The sequence below is a fragment of the Ochotona princeps genome, chromosome 2 (assembly GCF_030435755.1).
Source record: "Ochotona princeps isolate mOchPri1 chromosome 2, mOchPri1.hap1, whole genome shotgun sequence".
NCBI classification, from domain to species: Eukaryota; Metazoa; Chordata; class Mammalia; order Lagomorpha; family Ochotonidae; genus Ochotona; species Ochotona princeps.
This window is the reverse complement of record NC_080833.1, coordinates 50,621,601-50,639,786: the sequence shown is the minus strand read 5'-3', so window position 1 is coordinate 50,639,786 and position 18,186 is coordinate 50,621,601. Positions and strand designations below refer to the sequence as shown.

Genomic DNA, 18,186 nt, shown 5'->3' with positions numbered 1-18,186 from the left:
CCATGTATGTGCTATATGTAGATATGAATGAGCCGTGGCTGGGCTGAAACATTCAACAGCAAGAACCAGAATGGGTTGAAGGCCAGTTAAGAAAAGCCACTGCTTCTGCTAGGACAGGAGGTGAACTGAGTAGTGCTCACCCACAGACCCACTGGTAAACGTGAAACCTGGCATCAGGAGGGGTTCTGAGGGCGGAGCCTGAGCAACTCCTCTGACAGGACACAGATCCTACAAATATGTGCAAGAAGCATGGAATGAAACAGCCCAGAAGACGTTATGGAAAGTGTCCCACTGGCATACATTTGGCATGGGTTGGGGGAGGACCAGGCTGAGTCAGTTCGCATCATCCACTGGCAAATCCGAATGCCAGAGCAGAGTGTGGGTCGAGTCAGGTTCGATCGCGACAAAAGCAGGATACAACACAAAAGACCAGGGTGAGGCTGACTGTGCCAGATGAGACCACAGCACCCAACCAGTACATGTGAGAATCAGGAAGGGAGGGGCAGAGCTGGCAGGGGAAGAAGGGATGGTTCCCTTGCTGGATAGCTGCTGTCACTGGAGAGCGTGAACTAGGATGGGCTGGGACCAGACTGGGCAGGGCTGCAGCACCTGTGCGCCTCATGTGGACCAGATTAGGGAAGAGCCAGGATGGGCGGACTATTCCTACTAGTGTCAACAAAACTAGAGGGAGTGAGAGCTGCTGGGGCTTAACTGTAGCAGAAGCTGGCACTAGGGGCTAATACTGTCAAGTCCAACCACAGGGCCACCTGAAGAGAGCATAATCCAGGAGTGAGAGTGACCTGGGAGGGAAATAGTGGGCTCCCCGGTCTTGGGTTAACACTCCCATGGGAGGGAGTGTTAACAATAATAACTAGGACAGGGGCTGGGATGGCTAGACAGAGAGGCACTCAACAATATCCGTGAGAGCTGGACCGTTGAGCTGGTTGGATGGAACTAAGCTCCAATACTCTTCAACATTTACGAGAGCCAAATGGGATATGGGGCAGACTGAACTAGTCTGCTACACATGCTGGCAAATCAGGGCAGGGGCAAGCCTGGTGGGGGTTACTGGGGGTCGCTCTGACCAGGCTGCAGCTCCCACTGGTTTGTGTGATGGCCAAGTATATGATGAGCAGAACCAGGATGGACGGTAACACCCATTGGCTCCAGTGGAAGTCGGGGCTCAAAACGGAACCAACCCAGCAATTGCAATCACCAGCTGAGCGGGGAGATGGACTGTGCCAGGTCCTGTACTTGCTAGTACATATAGGAATCCGGTCTGGGAACATCTCAAAGTTTCTTTGGGGATCCCCTCAACTGAAAAGGCAGACTCAGAACCTTAACCAAGAAAAGACAAAAGATAGAACAGGTCAATCAACCACCACAGCTATATGTTGGCAGCGAAACACTGGACAAAGGGAGACTCTGTGATGGACTATGACAATCAGTAGATTATTCAACAACCTCATCGTGTCTGGAGTGGTGAGATTGGTAGCAATGCATAACTGGTGAACTACCAGGACCTGGGGTGGGTGGGAAACTGGGTGGGACTTCTCTTCAATATTCCCTTTAGCCCGTGTAACCTTTTTACCCTAATCAACAATGTAAAGATTGCCAAAATATAATAAAGTAAAAAAAAAAAAAAAGATGCAGCTTAAGCTTAGTGTACCTGCATCCTATTATCAGGCTGCCTAGACTGCACTCTGCTCCCAACTCCAGTTTACTGCTATTGAACACTGCAAGAGGCAGCAGACATTATATCAAGTATGGTCTGTGCCAACCATGTGGGAAACCCAGATTGAGCTCTGGGCCTCAGATGTTATGGGCATTTAGGGAGCGAGCCAGCATATACAGATCTCTGTCTCTCTCTTTTGAATACTTAAAATAATAAAAACATAAAAGCACCAAGGCCACTTCTAACTATATTTTATACAGGAAAAGCCTATACAGGGTAGTAACCATCCATACAGAGGCGCCTCCCCTCCTGGTTCCCAACTCGTGACCTTTCATCCCTAACTGGTCACCACCTCTCAATCATCTATGCTGCGTCTCCAGAGTTCCCAAGCCTTGCTTGTATCTCACACAGCACATAGACAAATGTGAAGTGGCAAGGAGTCCAGGTGACCAATATTTCAATGCTTTAAAATAGCCATGAGGGACTTCTGGCCTCAGGTGAATTTCTGAAAATTAAGTGCTATTGACCACCAAGCATATCAGAATCTACAACTATCTCCAGCAAAATGATGTTGTAACACTGAGTGGATGGGTAAGATTGCTATTACTCTGCTCTCTGTGATTTTATTTCTCACCATCTCATTCTTTATTCTGATCACTACACAAAATCATTTATATCAAGATCGAAGGAGCCATTAATTTCATTTGCTTTACTAGTACATCTAATGGAGGCCAATAAAAACGCTAAGAGAAATGTTGCTGTAATAACAGTTTACCCCCCCATTTATGCCAACTGCTTCCTTTATTTGTTTATGACCCTGTAGAGCAGAGGGAGTTGTCAGTAGATTCACTCATACTTCTTGTCCAGTGGGTAGCTGGAGTTTGTTGCACTACTTTGTCTGAACAAATTGTTTAATTTTCAAAAATTTTATAAATCATTATCAAAAATGAAAGTATATGCATTTACCATTAAATAATAGTAAATAAATAATATCCAAGACAAGTAAAATGTGCTTAAAAACCATCACTTTCTAGTTATTTGCTACTACATTTCTATATTCTTGAAGTAACTGACATCCATAGGATGCAAATATTCTCCAAGATTTTAGGCAATTTAGAAGGGTTGTACAAACAAAAGAGATGAAATGGTGATCCGTTTATTTGCTAAACGCATATATGCCTGCTCCGGTGGAGGAGCCTATGACAATAATGAATTACTGCATGTTTCTTCCCAACTCAGCAATACGTGATGGCATGTTAGTAATTTGCAATCTGACATAGTAGCAATATTCACACCAGATACTAGGCTACCCCATAAACTGGTCTTTGTTTTCTTTTGCAATCAAGACCATTTACCAGAACATCACTTAACTACACTCAAGCTTAAACACCCTGCTCAGCACATATATATATGTATATAATACATATAAGCGAGATATAGATATAGAGAGATAGAGACAGAGATATAGTGTGTATGTGGACTACACGTAAGACATCAAATCAGGAGCTGGAAACACAGGATGTACAAAGGAACATCCTGCCCTTGTGGAGGTAAGTTAGTGTGGCAGACAAGAAAGATCAAACAAGAAGATGGAAACAAAGACACAGTAAACAAACAACAAGCCAACATGGAACAGGTATATTATGATCTTAAAATGCCAAGTAAAGGAAAGAGAAATGTACCAAAGGAAATGGGATCATCATGTTTAAAAAAAAAAAAAAAAAACTGAGTAGTTACTGACTCTGGGAGGCACTGAAAGGAAATAAATCATGAAATAAGAGTAAAGCAAGTGAAAGTGGGTCAGAGAAGGGAACATTTTAGTAAGTCCTAAAGGATAAGGAGTTAGCCTATAGGACATGATTTGGAAATGTAATTATATTTGCTTCAACAGCACATATACCGCCAAAACAGGCAATTACTGAATTTCTGGTTTGAACAAACAAAAGATACACTGACAATTTCTGTATAAAAATAAGTACCCCATGGGCCTGGCGCAATGACTCAGTGGCTAAATTCTCACCTTGCATGTGCCAGGATCTCATATGGGCATCGATTCATGTCCCAGCTGCCCCATTTCCCTTCCTGCCCCTTTGCTTTGCTAACAGCTCTACTTCTAGGGTCTTAAAACAAGATACCAAATTCTCAAGTGAAAATATATAAATGACAATGCTTCAGAGATGGAAAAACTTCAGGACAGGAATACTCAGAAGATGTGTCAGTGGGAATGGGAAAGAACACTTCCAAAAAAGTTGGAATCAAAATAAAACAGAAAAAGAAGCCCTAGTCAATTCTTGCTGCACAAAGTAGAAGTATTATACAAGCATTTATGCTTAATGGTTAGGGACTTATTAAATTTTTTATCAAAATTTCTTTCAAGAATGAGGCTACTAGTTTATTCTTTTTTAAGATTCATTTTATCTTATTTTTATTTGAAAGGTGTAGTTACAGAGAGAACAAGACAGAGAGATCTTCCATGTACTGGTTCATTCACTGATTGGCTGTAACTGCAAGTCAGGAGCCTGGAGTTTCCTCAGGGTCCCCCACACGGGTACAGGAGCCCAAAGACCTGAGAAGAACTACACTGCCTGCCCAGGACACAAGCAGTGAGCATGATCAGAAGTGGATGAGCCAAGCTCAAACTGGGCCCATACGGAATGCCAGCATCACTGGTGGAAAATTAGCAATACTAGGCCACAGCATTAACTTTTGTTGTTTTTAAATCATGGGGAACTATACCTGTATTCAGTGCCAAAAACCACTGTGTTCAAGACAGTCAACCTGCAACAGTCTCATTCACACAGGACATTTTGATTCTGAAAATTCAAAAGTATGAATGTGTTCTAGCTTGTATAGTAAAATATATTGAAAAGATCCCTTCCAATACCTTACTTACAAAATCAAGAATCAGTTGCTATTTATCATTGTAAAACAGTATTTTTGCTTCCTTCTTGGCCCATGTAGCATGTGAGGTTTTTTTTGACACTTGATATAACACCCTGTACATGACTCTCTCCTTGTTTTGCTCAGTCTTCCCTCCAGTTGGAATATCCATTGTATTCATGTCTCCAAATCCATTCTTCAGAGGATAGTTCAGTGCCACCCTGTAAACTGCTTCCTACCACTATCTTGAGGAAATAATATCTCCTTTTTGGTATATCAGGCATTTTAGCAAATTCTCAATAGCATGGGACAAGGGAGAGATCAAAATTCTCACTGGGCACCTCCCACTGAAGAACCAAAATATTGGTGCAGAGAAAAAAAAGTAGGGCACAAACATTTTCAAAAACACTCTGAGGTTTCTGAGCTTGCACCTGTCCTGGTAGGTAACCATTCTTTAACAGTGTCTTAGGCCCTCCACCCAGAAAGCAGCCAAGTACTCAATGTCATATTGTAAAGTTGGTGACCGTGGTTGCTTTCAAAAGAATGAGAACCAGATGGAAGAGAAATTTATTGTTTGTAATACATGCTTTTATGCATTTTGAGTTATGTTTTGTTCATATATTATCTAATCAGAATTAAAAAGAAAAAAGAAATGGTACCAACCTGGAAACCAGATGACCTAAGTTGCCACTAGTTGCATATGATTTGGGGCACATCACTTAACCTTCTGACACATTTTCTGCCATATTAAAAACAAGAAGGAGGGACCAGCATTGTGGCACAATGGGTTAAGCTGCTGCCTGGATTACCAGCATCCCTTATGAGCACCAACTCAAGTCCTACATGTTCCACTTCCAATCTAGCTAATGTCTGGGAAAATTAAGGAAGAGGGCAAGTACTTGTTCCTGTGCTGAACACACTGGAACCTAGATGGACCTCCAGGTCCCTGGCTTTAGCCTGGCTGCTGCGGTTACTTGGAGGTATACCAGTGGATGGAAGGTCCCTCTGTGCCTCCTTCTCTCTCCAACTCTGCCTATCGAATAAATAGATCGTATTTTTTAATGAGAAGGGAATGCTTGCAGACCAACAGGGTTATTACAAGAAACAGGAGAAAATGCATTTAATGCAAAGAACTGATCTTTGTAACTGAGTGGTAGTATCCATTGCAACTCCTGGGAAAACCTGGTACATTCCACTGCCTTTGAATATCTACCCGCTCACTGGATGGTAACGAATGGTGGGGGCCACATTCCCCCGTTCTCTGACTAGGAAATAGAATTCAAAAGGGAAACAGAGTGAAATTTGTTCACCCTTGTTGTCAAAGCCAGAGAACAGTGATGTGCACTTCATATTACAACTGATGGCCAACAGCAAGGTCACTAGAATGAGCCTAATGCTTTTCTCTCACAGAGCTCTGATTATCTTAATAGTAAACACTTGCCAAGAAAGCCATCCCTAAAAGTGCAAGTCTCCCCAGATGCGGGAAAACTGTTCTTATATCATGATTAACAGCTTCCTAGAAGCAGGGCAGCTAATGCTCCACCACCGTAAATAGCTTCCTCCTCCCTCTTTCCCCACAGCTCCTCTCAGTTGCAAAGAAACCCTCATCTATTAATACGAACCCATAATATACAAAGATACTTCTTAAGTCATCCCTTCCAGAATGGTGTCCACGGGCTGGAAACCAACAAAAAAGCAGCTAGACGTTTAAAACACCAACTTGGGTCGTGAAACAAGATTTTCATAATCAGAAAGCCAAAGGGATGGAAGGGAATTGGTAGCCTTGACCCCACAGCCTGATACAGCCCTGCCTCACTGCTCCCACTAGGGTTGCTGAGCACTAAGGACACAGCCTATACAGATCACTTTGGCCTGGTAACCATCAACACTTGCCCTTCTTCATCAGCCTCACCGGAAGCAAGGTTACAAAACAACTCTTTGCAGTGATGAACAGGAACTGTGGCCTGACCTGGGGCTTCGGCAACTAAAGAAAACTCTTAATACATTGTATGTTACAGCCTAGAACAGGTCATGTATTTCATTTTTTTTTTTCAAGCATTCAAAAGTAAAATGTTAGAGACAAAGAAATCATGTGTAAATGAAAACTTCTGCATGTTGACTGCCTTGAAAACCACTGACTTTGGCAGACATGATACTTGTGGTTCCTCATTACTTTAAAACTTAACAGCCACATTCCTGGAAGTTTTCTTTTTCAAGTGAAAAACTAGTTAATTATCCAATCTTTAAACATAAATGCTTATTTAATACTTTGTGTGTGAAAAGAATTGACCAGCCTTCTGCTGTTCTATTTTATGAGTCCAATTTTTTAAAGCACCTTCCACATTCCACTGACAAACCTTCCGAGTATTCCTTTCTAGAACCTTCTCTTTCTCCTCCTTAAGCAATGTCAATTACATTCCCATTTGAATACTTTAATATCATGCTTCAGTGTCCTTGAAAGCAGAGCTGGTGGGGATGCGCAAGCTTCACAATGTAGTACCTGACTTCAAGTTCAAAGTATCCTGCTAATGCATGACCCACAAGTGCAGCAGCTGTGGCTCTGATTATTAGGTCCCTGCCACCGTGTGGGAGACCAGGCTTGCCTTCCTACTCTGAGAGTAACTAAGCCAGTGGATGGGAACAGGCGTGCTTTCTCGTTCCTTTTCCTTATGTGTGTCTTGGCCTTTCAAATAAAAATCTTTAAAAATTACAAAAATGCTGTAGACATACAACTGGGAAACACAGCAACCATTCATGAGACATCTAACCCATGTCTTACCTCCTAGCACTGACAGTCAGAAGCACCTCACCACACAGCAATTGTTAACAATTACCACAGGCCAGTAATGTACTGATTACATGGACTCCAGAAGAAAACTCCCTGAGGTCAAATTCCGGACAGCTATGTGAAGGTGGGAACTTGGTACATGAAGCTGTCCATTCATCAAGTATTTATTAGCATCTCTTCTGTGCCAAGTCCTCCAGCAAGTGCTAGAGTTTCTGAGAACAAAACAACAAAGGAAACGAAAAAAAAAAACAAAAAACTCTGCCCTACAGAACAGAAGTGAAATTATCGGCCTAATTTTTTTCTGCACACTATGAACAATACCACCTATTATAGAAGACATAAAATATGCCTTAATATCAGCTTTATGTCAGTGATAAGCCTCATATTTCAGGAAAACATGTCAGACTAAATTCTAACTTTCAGACACAGCACTAATTCAGTTTCATGGAGAACGATCTATATAAAGTTCTTCAAACAATAAAAATGGTAAGATTTAAAATTTTTTTTTACCTTAGAATACTTTTGTAACTCAGCATCATCTGCAATCTGTGTGTTCAAAGTCACCACCTGAATTAAAAAATATATATATTTTCAGTATTTGTGAAAACACTTTATTTCTTCCTAGGTTTTCTGAAAATATCTGAAAAACTGTAAGTTGATAAGCCCAGCTGACCTACAATCTAATCTCTTTCCTGTATCTCTGAAACACTAGTATAGTATAAAGTGGAAATTTTCATAGTGCATTTACTGCTCTCATTCTCTATATCCATTTTTTCCTAAATTTTTCAAAGGTTAAACAGAAAGCAGTAGGCAAATATATGCTATTCTTAAAACTCCAGGATCCTGGCCCAGCACAATGGCTCAATTGTCTAAATCTTCTGTTTGCAAGTACCAGGAACCAACTGGGTGCTGGTTTGTATCCCGGCTGCTCCATTCCCCATCCAACTCCCCATTTATGGCCTACGAAAGAAGCCAAGGTGTTCCAAAGCCTTGGTCCCCTGCATCGGCATGGGAGACCCAGAAGAAACTCCTGGGTACTGGTTTCAGATCGGCTGAGCTCCAGCCACTGCGGGACCAGACGCTTCTTTTGGGTCTCCCCCATTGGTACAGGGGCTGAAGCCCTAGTGTCAGCTTCCACTGTTTTTCCAGGTGCATTAGCAGAAAGCTAGAAGTGGAGCAGCTGGGTCTTGAACTGGCACCTATACGGATGCTGACAAAACAGGTGGAGACTTAACCATTATGCCATAGAACTGGCTCTGTATACTTAGAATTTTTTAAAAAAAGATTTATTTATCTTTATTGTAAAGACAGATTTACAGAGAAAGAGATACAGAAGGAACAATCTTCCATCCACTGGTTCTCTCACCAAGTGGCTGCAAAGGTCAGAGTTCCAAAGCCAGAGGCCAGGAACTTCTTCCTGGTCTCCTCCTGATGGGTGATGGGTACAGGGTCCCAAGACTTTGGGTCATCCTCAACTGCTCTCCCATGCCACAAGCAGACAGCTGGATGGGAAGTGAAGCAACCAGGACATGAACCAGTGCCCATATGGGATCCTGGCACATGCAAGGCAAGGACTTAGCCACCAAGCCATTGCGCTGGGCCCATACATAGAGCTTTCAATCCTGGTCATGAACCACTGTTTCAAGCTTCAATGGTGGACATCTACAGAAGTGAATTCCTTACAAACAAAAAGCACTTCAGTGATGACATGCATCTCTAACATTTGTCAATTAATTCCATAATGATGTTAATTGTTGCAGATTGTATGTTAGTGCTTTTATTTGACCGGGATGATACTCTGCTGTCTCTGCCCTCAGACCAGAGAGGGTCTACCCAAAAAGTAGTTGGACTTGACTGGACTATAAGATGTTGGACTCTATGCTTGGCATATACTTACAAAGAGGGAATTTCAACTGAACTTGAACTATGGTTATGCAATAAGGCGGAGGAACCCACATGGGGGGAGGGTGGGGGGAGAATCCCAGATTCTGTGTAATTACAACACAATGTGATTAATGAATAAATTTAATAAAAACCGAAAAAACAAACAAACAAAATACGGTATATCTGGAATGATGAGTTAAGTTCAACAATCCAATGAAAGCTTCCAAAAATGACTGCATTTCAGAGAATTAGACCTTACAAAAAGTGCAACAAGTAACACTGAAGTTCATTATTTCACTTTTTCTCTTTCTTCCACCCACCATCCACCTTGCCTGGGTTCTCCTATTTGCTTCTCATACCTCAGAACAACTATAACTTTTACTGAGTAAGCTGTTACTTCGAATTCCCAACTTTAAATTCTATCTCCTCTTTGTAGGCCCTCTGCTATTACCTTACCACACAACAAGCGAAGCTGGAAAAAGTGGTTATGATAAATGTTAAGAGAAAAGAGACCATCAAAAACCTGGCCACTTATCAATACCAATATACCAAAGTACTTGGAATTTCAAATTAATGATAGAAAAAAGGTGATTTGCAAGGTGTCAACCTAAGGATAATATTTGAAATCTATGAAAAAGAAAAGCAGCATTTCATGAGAAAATATACACAAACACAAAACTAGTAAAAAGAAAAGCAAGAACTGCTCTGACTCATCTTAATGACTATGGAAATTTACTGAAAACAATGACTGGGTATTCTAAATCAAAAGGAGAAAGGAGAACCTTCAGCTAGCTATCAAACAAAAATGATAAGCATATATTAATAAAACGTGAATGACAGTATAAATTTTAAAGAATATTTTCCTGCTAATGCATTGGGTGAACACTGTAGAGGCTTTTCTAAGCACAGCTTTCTTTCAGGTGGATCCATATGAGGAAATGTAATCAATCCCTAACTCAATGAATCTAATACCAGGTGAAAGGAAGTCTAATGGACCACTGGCATTATAAACTTATACCTAACCTAAATTACTTCCTCTTCTTCCAAATATATGATAATCATTCTTTCATTTTTCTAATAAAAGTGTAAGATTCTCTATGAAACATAGGACTAATATCCACAGCCCTTTCAGAGTACAATAAAACAAACAGATCATAAAAAGTAGTCATAAAAATGCCAGCAATTTTAAGCAGCTGATACAGGTTATAAATTTAAAGGCAAACCCTCTTTCTCCTAACATTTTTCAGCTTATCATCAACTTAAACAGTTTCAACATGAACTGAGTGTCTGCTAATTATAACTGAGGCTTATGCCTAAAGCATTTTTTTAAATGCTTCAAAAAATTAATTAACTGATCCAATGAAGAAGAAGATATAAAAGCAGCTTGTCCATTCATTGACACTACCATTTCTTTAAATCGTCATGTTAGGAGTTTGACACAAAACAAGACCTAAGTGATTCTTATCGTACGATTTTCACATACCATTACTTCGTAATCAGGGCCCAGGAGGCTTTCCCATCTGGATTTCAACTTATTTTCTGGAGAGTCCAGGGCTCTTTCTGGATATATATTAAAAGGAAAAAAAAGTTAAAGCTATTGTGAGACAAAAACATTTAGCTACTAAATTCATTTATAACAACACAGTTTCAGTAAGTAAAGAGGAAATAATAAAAAAGGAAAATGCATTGACTTGGTAAAGTGAATCACAGATGACTTTTAAGATTAATGTAAAATGTAAAAAACAGCTGAGACCAAATTATGAAGGGGCTTTATGTTGTTAAGGAATATTTTAAGGGAAAAAGGAAATGATGAAACAACTAAAATTTGACTTATGTAATTTACATGTAAATATTCTATAGCTTACAAGTAAAAGCATCTGTTTTTGCTTTACCATATGCTAGGATATTTAAGGATTTAATTTAAATATTAATCACTTCAAATTATTACAGTTCTACATAAGTAAAAACCAAGGTATCTTTAAAATCAAGCAGACATTTCAACACAATACACTAAGACTTTTCACACAGGTGAATACAAGGCTTATCTAGGGACAGGGATTGTGGCCCAGCAAGTTACGCTACTGCTTGTAATGACAGCATTCTTAAAAAGATTTATTTATTTTTATTTCAGAGGCAGATACACAGAGAGAAGGAGAAAGAGATCTGTCATGCATTAGTTCACTCTCCAAATGGCCGCAACCACCACAGCTAAGCCAACCTGAAGCCAGAAATCAGGAGCTTCTTCCAGGATTCCTATGTGGATGCAAGGGCCCGAGGACTTGGGTCATGTTCTACTGCCTTACTAGGTCATAGGCAGACAGCTGGATCAGAGGTGAAGCAGGAGGCACTCAAACTGGCAGCCATGAGATGTTGGCTCTGTAGGCACAAGATTCACCTGTAAAGCCAAGGCCCTGGCCCCAAGCTAGCATTTTACATGAGCAGCAGTTTGAGTCCCAGCTGATACACTTCCAATCCAGCTCCCTGCTAACACACCCAAGAAAGTAGTGGAAGATGACACAAGTGCTTGAACTTCTGTAACCCATGTGGAAGAGAGGCTTCAATTTCCAGGCTTCTGGCTTTGATTTGGCCCAGTCCCCACTGCTGAGGTCATTTAGGGAGTAAACCAGCAGATGGAAGATATTTCCCTCTTTTCTTTCTTTCTTTCTCTCCCCCCTCTCTCTAACTGCCTTCAGATAAGTATTTTTTTTTTTTTTTAGTTATCTTCTTTATTTGACCAGAGTATCAAGAGCTTCAGCATAAAAGAAACTTCACATTTACAATAGTCTTATGTTGCTTCTTGGATTGCAGAATATTTCCATTTTTATGATGTTCTTGAATATGATATTGTCTTTGTCAGACAGGTAACAGTTTTAAAGAGTTAAACAGATTTTAAGCATCTCATCCATCAAATGGACTGCTTACCATACACTTTCCTCATAACTAAATAACACACAAAAAAATCAAAATAATATTTGTCATCACTCTAAACTATTGCCAGCAACTGACGGAAACTGCCAATTTGCCATATTCATGTTCACAACATGCTAAATATACTCTGCTGTTACTTCATCCATGAAATGCCAACATGCCTAGAACAGAGAATTTTCACCATCTCGTGCCGTGGAACCTGACTTGCAGCAATCTATATTTAGATCAGAACTCCATGGGCACTTGATGAACTCTACCTTTCCATGTTGGCTTTCTTATATGAGAGAGAATATATGGTATTTATTCTTTTGTGATTGACTCATTTCGCTGAGCATAATGGTTTCTAGTTGGGACCACCTGGTTTTAAATAGAATAATATCGTTCTTCTTGACAGCTGAATAATATTCCATTGAATAGATGTACCACAATTTTTTTAACCATTCTTCCTTAGACGCACATCTGGTTTGTTTCCATGACATTGCTATTGTGGATTGTGCTGCTGTGAATATAGGATTACAGATCCCCTTCTCATATGCAGATTTCACTTCTGTTGGGTATATTCCTAAGAGCGGGATTGCTGGGTCATATGGCAGGTTTATTTGCAATTTTCCAAGCACTCTCCATATGGATTTCCACAATGATTGTACTAGCCTACACTCCCACCAGCAGTGAAGGAGGGTACCTTTTTCCCCACATCCACGCCAGCATGTGTTGTTTTTCGAATTCTGAATGTAGGCCAGTCTCACAGGAGTTAGGTGGTACCTCAAGGTGGTTTTCATTTGTATCTCTCTGATGGCTAGAGAGCCTAAGCATCTTTTCATATATTTATTAGCTATTTGTATCTGTTCTTTTGAGAAACGTCTGTTCATTTCCTTTGCCCATTTTGCTACAGGGTTAACAGAGTTTATTTTTTCACTATCCTTGGGTTTCTGAAGCTCTTTGTAGATCCTAGATATTAGTCCCCTGTCACTTGTGTAGAATGCAAAAAATTTTTTCCCATTCTGTAGGTTATTTCTTCACTTTTTTAATTGTTTCTTTTGCTGTACAGAAACTTTTTAGTTTGATATAGTCCCATTTGTTCATTTTGGATTTGATCGCCGTTGCTTTAGGCGTCTTTTCTAAAAAGTCTTTCCCTGTTCCTATATCTTGGAGTGTGCTTCCTATGTTTTCCTTTAGTAGTTTAATGGTTTCTGGGTGTAGGTTTAAGTCCTTGAGCCAATTAGAGCTGATTTTTGTATAGTGCGACAAGTACGGGTCCTGCTTCTTTATTCTGCAAGCTGTTATCCAGTTGTCCCAACAGCTTTTATTGAATAGACCAGGTTTTTTACCTGGATTGTTTTCTGTTTTCTTGTCAAAGATTAGTTGACTATACATGTGTGGATCCCCTTCTGATGTTTCTATTCTGTTCCACTGATCTTCTTCTCTGTTTCTATACCAGTACCAGACTGTTTTGATAACCACTGCTCTATAGTATGTCTTGAGGTCTGGAATTGTGATTCCTCCGGTTTGATTTCTATTTTTCAAGACAGCTTTAACTATTCGTGGTCTTTTGTGGTTCCAGATGAACTTCTGTATCATCTTTTCTATTTCTGAGAAGAATATTGCTGGGAGTTTGATTGGGATTGCGTTGAATCTATATATTGCTTTCGATAATATGGCCATTTTGATAATGTTGGTCCTGCCAATCCAAGAACATGGTAAGGTTCTCCATTTTTCAAGATCTTCTTCTATTTCTTCTTTAAATGATTTATAGTTTTCATCGTAGATGTCTTTCACATCTTTAGTTAACTTAATTCCTAGGTATTTAAGATTCCTTTCCTCTATTTTAAAGGGAACTGTACTTACAATTTCTTCCTCAGTGGCGGAATTATTTGTATACACGAATGCCATTGATTTGTGTTCATTAATTTTGTATCCTGCTACTTTGCCAAAGTCTCTTATGAGTTCCAATAGTCTTTTGACTGAATCTTTTGGTTCTCCTATATAGAGAATCATGTCATCTGCGAATAGCGATAATTTTAATTCTTCATTTCCAATTTGTATTCCTTTAATTGCTTTTTCTTGTCTAATAGCTCTGGCAAGAACTTCCAAAACTATATTGAAGAGTAGCGGTGAGAGTGGACATCCCTGTCTAGTTCCAGATTTTAACGGGAAGGCTTCTAGTCTTTCCCCATTTAGTATGATATTGGCATTGGGTTTATCATAAATTGCTTTGATTATGTTGTAGAATGTTCCTTCTATTCCTATCTTATTTAGGGTTTTTAACATGAAGTGGTGTTGGATTTTATCAAATGCCTTCTCTGCATCTATTGAGAGGATCATATGGTTTTTATGAGTCAACTTGTTGATGTGATGTATCACATTTATTGTTTTGCGAATGTTGAACCATCCTTGCATGCCTGGGATGAATCCCACCTGGTCCGGGTGAATAATCTGCCTAATGTATTGTTGGATCCTGTTGGCTAGTATTTTATTGAAGATCTTTGCATCTATGTTCATCAAGGATATCGGTCTGTAGTTCTCTTTTTCTATTGTCTCTCTCTGGCTTTGGTATTAAAGTGATAGTAGCTTCATAGAACGAGTTTGGAAGAATTGCCTCTTTTTCTATTGTTTGAAAAAGCTTGTGTAAGATTGGGGTTAGTTCTTCCTTAAACATTTGGTAGAATTCAGCAGTGAAGCCATCTGGTCCCCGGCTTTTCTTGGTTGGGAGGGCTTTAATTGTTGATTCAATCTCAGTGCATGTTATTGGGCTATTTAGATTGTTAATTGCTTCTTGATTCAATTTTGGTGGATTGTATAAGTTCAAAAATCTGTCCATTTCCTCTAGGTTTTCTAATTTGTTCGCATATAGTTGCTTATAGTAGTTCCTGATGATTCTTTGTATTTCTAAGGTATCTGTTGTTATATCTCCATTCTCATTTCTGATACTATTAATGTGTATTTTCTCTCTCCTTTTTTTAATTAGTCGAGCTAGTGGGGAGTCTATTTTGTTGATTTTCTCAAAGAATCAACTCTTTGATTGATTAATCTTGTGTATAGTCCTCCTGGTCTCTATCTGGTTTATTTCCTCCCTTATTTCCTCCCTTATTTTGATGATTTAGAATTAGGCAAATTTCAAAACATACAAAATGTTTCAAACATGAATGACAGGCAGCCGGTACTATGGTACAGTGGGCAAAACCGCAGTCTTTGGTGCTCGCATTCCATGTGGGCACCAGTTCAAGTCCTGGCTGCTCCACTTCTGGTCCAGCTCCTTGCTAATGCACCTGGGAAAGCAGCAGAAGATGGGCCTGGAAGAAGCTACTGGCTTCAGGATCTAGCCCAAGTCACTGCAGCCATTTGGGGTGTGAACCAGCAGATAGAAGACTTTCCTTTCTGTTTTTCAATACATAACACTAACTTTCAAATAAATCAGTAATTCTTTAATAAGGAAAACTTCCTTCAGACTTTTCTTTCCAAAGACAAGCAAAGCACAAAACCCAAAGTTCTCTGTGTGATATAAAGTGTTAAGTATCTTAAAACATTCACTCAGCTAGCTGGCCTCTCCTGTTTCAGATTCAGCTTGCTTATAGTCTAGACTCCGCTATATTAATTGAGCATCAAAGTACAGGTGAAAGGATAAAGTTGCAAATCAAGCAAAAAGATAATTAAAGAACAATTATATAGCAGCCTAGCAATTGGATCCAAACATTTAAAACTGTATTCATTATTGATGAAAAGCTAATAGAGCCATAAATAATGGATATATGTATATCAACAATAAACATAAGCTAAAATAGAAGAATTCAAATGCTTTGAAAATTAGAAGTAGTTATCACATACATTCCAAATTAACATAATTTAAACAAAGACTAAACAAGAATGTGTTTGGTCCACAACTGCTACAACTGTTAAGATGTTCACACTGAGGCCAGAGCCATGGCATAGCAGCCTTCATCATTAGTACCAGCAATATATACAGGCTGCTCCAGTTCCAGTGCAGCTCCCTGTTAACATGCCTGGGAAAGCAGCAAAAGATGGCCCATGTACTTGGGTATCTGAACCCATGGGAGAGACTGGAGGAAACTAAATTTCTGGCTTTGGACCAGACTAGTTAAGGCTGTTGCAACTATTTAGGGAATAAACTCACTGAATGGAAAATCTCTCTTTTCTCCTTCTATAAATCTGTCTTTCAAATAAACATAAGTGTTTCAAAAATGTTTATGTTAAGAACACTGTATTTACATTTCCAAAATTTCTCCTATCTTATTAATTATAAACACAGAGAATGATTAACAAACAAGAAGCTTAAATTGCTCCAAAATGAATGTTTTATGCCTACCTGGTTTTTCGGAAGCTTGCAGGTTGTCCTTTTTTAAATTATTTATTCTTTCTTCAGCTTCCTCATCTTCATCATCCAAATTAGTTTCTGTTTCAACTGCTCCAGTTAGAAAGACAGTTGGTGATTTTGGTGATTCTACAACATTTCCTTAAAAAAGAAAAAAAAATTGCCAACTTGAATGAACGGTAGCTGAGAACTGTATTTTAGTGAAAAGTTTCATTCCTGCTCTTCTGCTCCACAACCACATTACAAGCATTTCAGGTTATCTTACAACCTAAACAAATGCTTCAAAAAATTAAGCATTACTCCATTTTAGTTTAAGATTTTTGTTTGTAGAGGAATGACAACAGAAGCTATATTGATACTAGGGAATCTCTAAATTTTCTTTAGTGCGATAAAAGTATCATGTTTATAACAGAATATGCTTTCTATAATAAATAAACTGAAGTATGTAGAGGTAAAAACATCATGATGTGTACTACTCACTGTGAAATGATCCCAAGAGAAAAGATGAATGGATAAATCAAAAATTGTAAAATGTTACCTATTAGATCCTGATGGTATATGTTTCATTTCTAATGAAAACTACTTTACAATAAAAGTTGAAAAATACAACTTGTCAGAAATTTCTTTCATCTTAGGAGACATCAAACCAATAGTTACGAATTTTTAGATCAGCAATCCATTGGTGTAAATGTATAACCCAGTGCTAGACTAAGAAATGCCAACATTTACTGTGGAATTATTCACAACAACCAAGAGGTGGAAACAACCTAATGAATGAGCAGATAAAGAAATTGGGTCACACACAATGGAATGTTATTCAATCTTTTTAAAAAAAGAAATCCTGTCATGTGTCTGTGCAAACTGAAATAAGCCAGTCTCAGGAGAAAGACCGTACGTTTCCACTCAGATGAGAACTCAAAGTAGCCAAGGATGACTGCAGTTACCAGAGGCTGGAGGAGGAAACGGAGAACTACTGAATGAGTTCAGAGTTTCAATTATGCAGAATCAATGAGTTCTAGAGATCTGCTGTGCAACAAGGAGTCATCAAGACTGTTTTCGTCTATTTAAAAACTTGTTAGATAAGGTGGAGGAATCCACCATGGGGGGAGGGCTTGGGGAGGGGTGGGGAGAATCCCAGGGTCTATGAAATTGTGTCACATAAAACAATGTAATTAATGAATAAATCTTAAAAAATAAAAAAAAACTTGTTAGAAAAGTACATTTCATGTTATTGTTTAACCACAACAAAAATACTAATAAAAATATCAACCACAAGTTTCTAGCTTACCTTGGGAAAATAGTCACACAACAGCAAAGCCACAAGAGCATACACACAGGCAAACAAGTATACAAATAGTCGGGGTTTAAAGGAGGAAAGGCAGTAAGATCCAGGATGGTAGAGCCATATCTTGCAAAAGCTAGAAGCTGCACAGTTTGTTTCTATGAAACCAAATTCTAAATGTTAATAGTGCACGAGGCACAAAAATATGTGTGACATGGGCAAGAAGCAATGATATAACGACTCCCTCCATTTTAGCCCTACATATATAACACAGCATGCTAAAAGCTATAACAGACTGCTTTTAACAGAATGCTTTGCAAACGGTGCTAGTGAACCACAGGGCAAACCATGGAAACAATGGTGCCGATTTAAAGGCAGAACTTAAACCAAGACAAATTAAAAATGTAGGCATGCCCAGTAAA

At 39.1% G+C, this 18,186-nt stretch overlaps 1 protein-coding gene across 4 annotated transcripts in view; it reads right to left on the bottom strand.

Annotated features, from left to right (window-relative positions):
• Nucleotides 1-18,186, bottom strand: part of PATJ (PATJ crumbs cell polarity complex component) — a 369,444-nt gene that overhangs the window by 304,456 nt on the left and 46,802 nt on the right. For all 4 annotated transcript variants that reach the window (XM_058657334.1, XM_058657354.1, XM_058657340.1 and 1 more), the window contains exons 12-14: nucleotides 16,477-16,623; nucleotides 10,711-10,787; nucleotides 7,854-7,910 (exon numbers count right to left, since the gene is read on the bottom strand). In XM_058657334.1, the coding sequence (XP_058513317.1) occupies nucleotides 7,854-7,910; nucleotides 10,711-10,787; nucleotides 16,477-16,623 (281 nt within the window). The remainder of the gene's footprint in view (nucleotides 1-7,853; nucleotides 7,911-10,710; nucleotides 10,788-16,476; nucleotides 16,624-18,186) is intronic.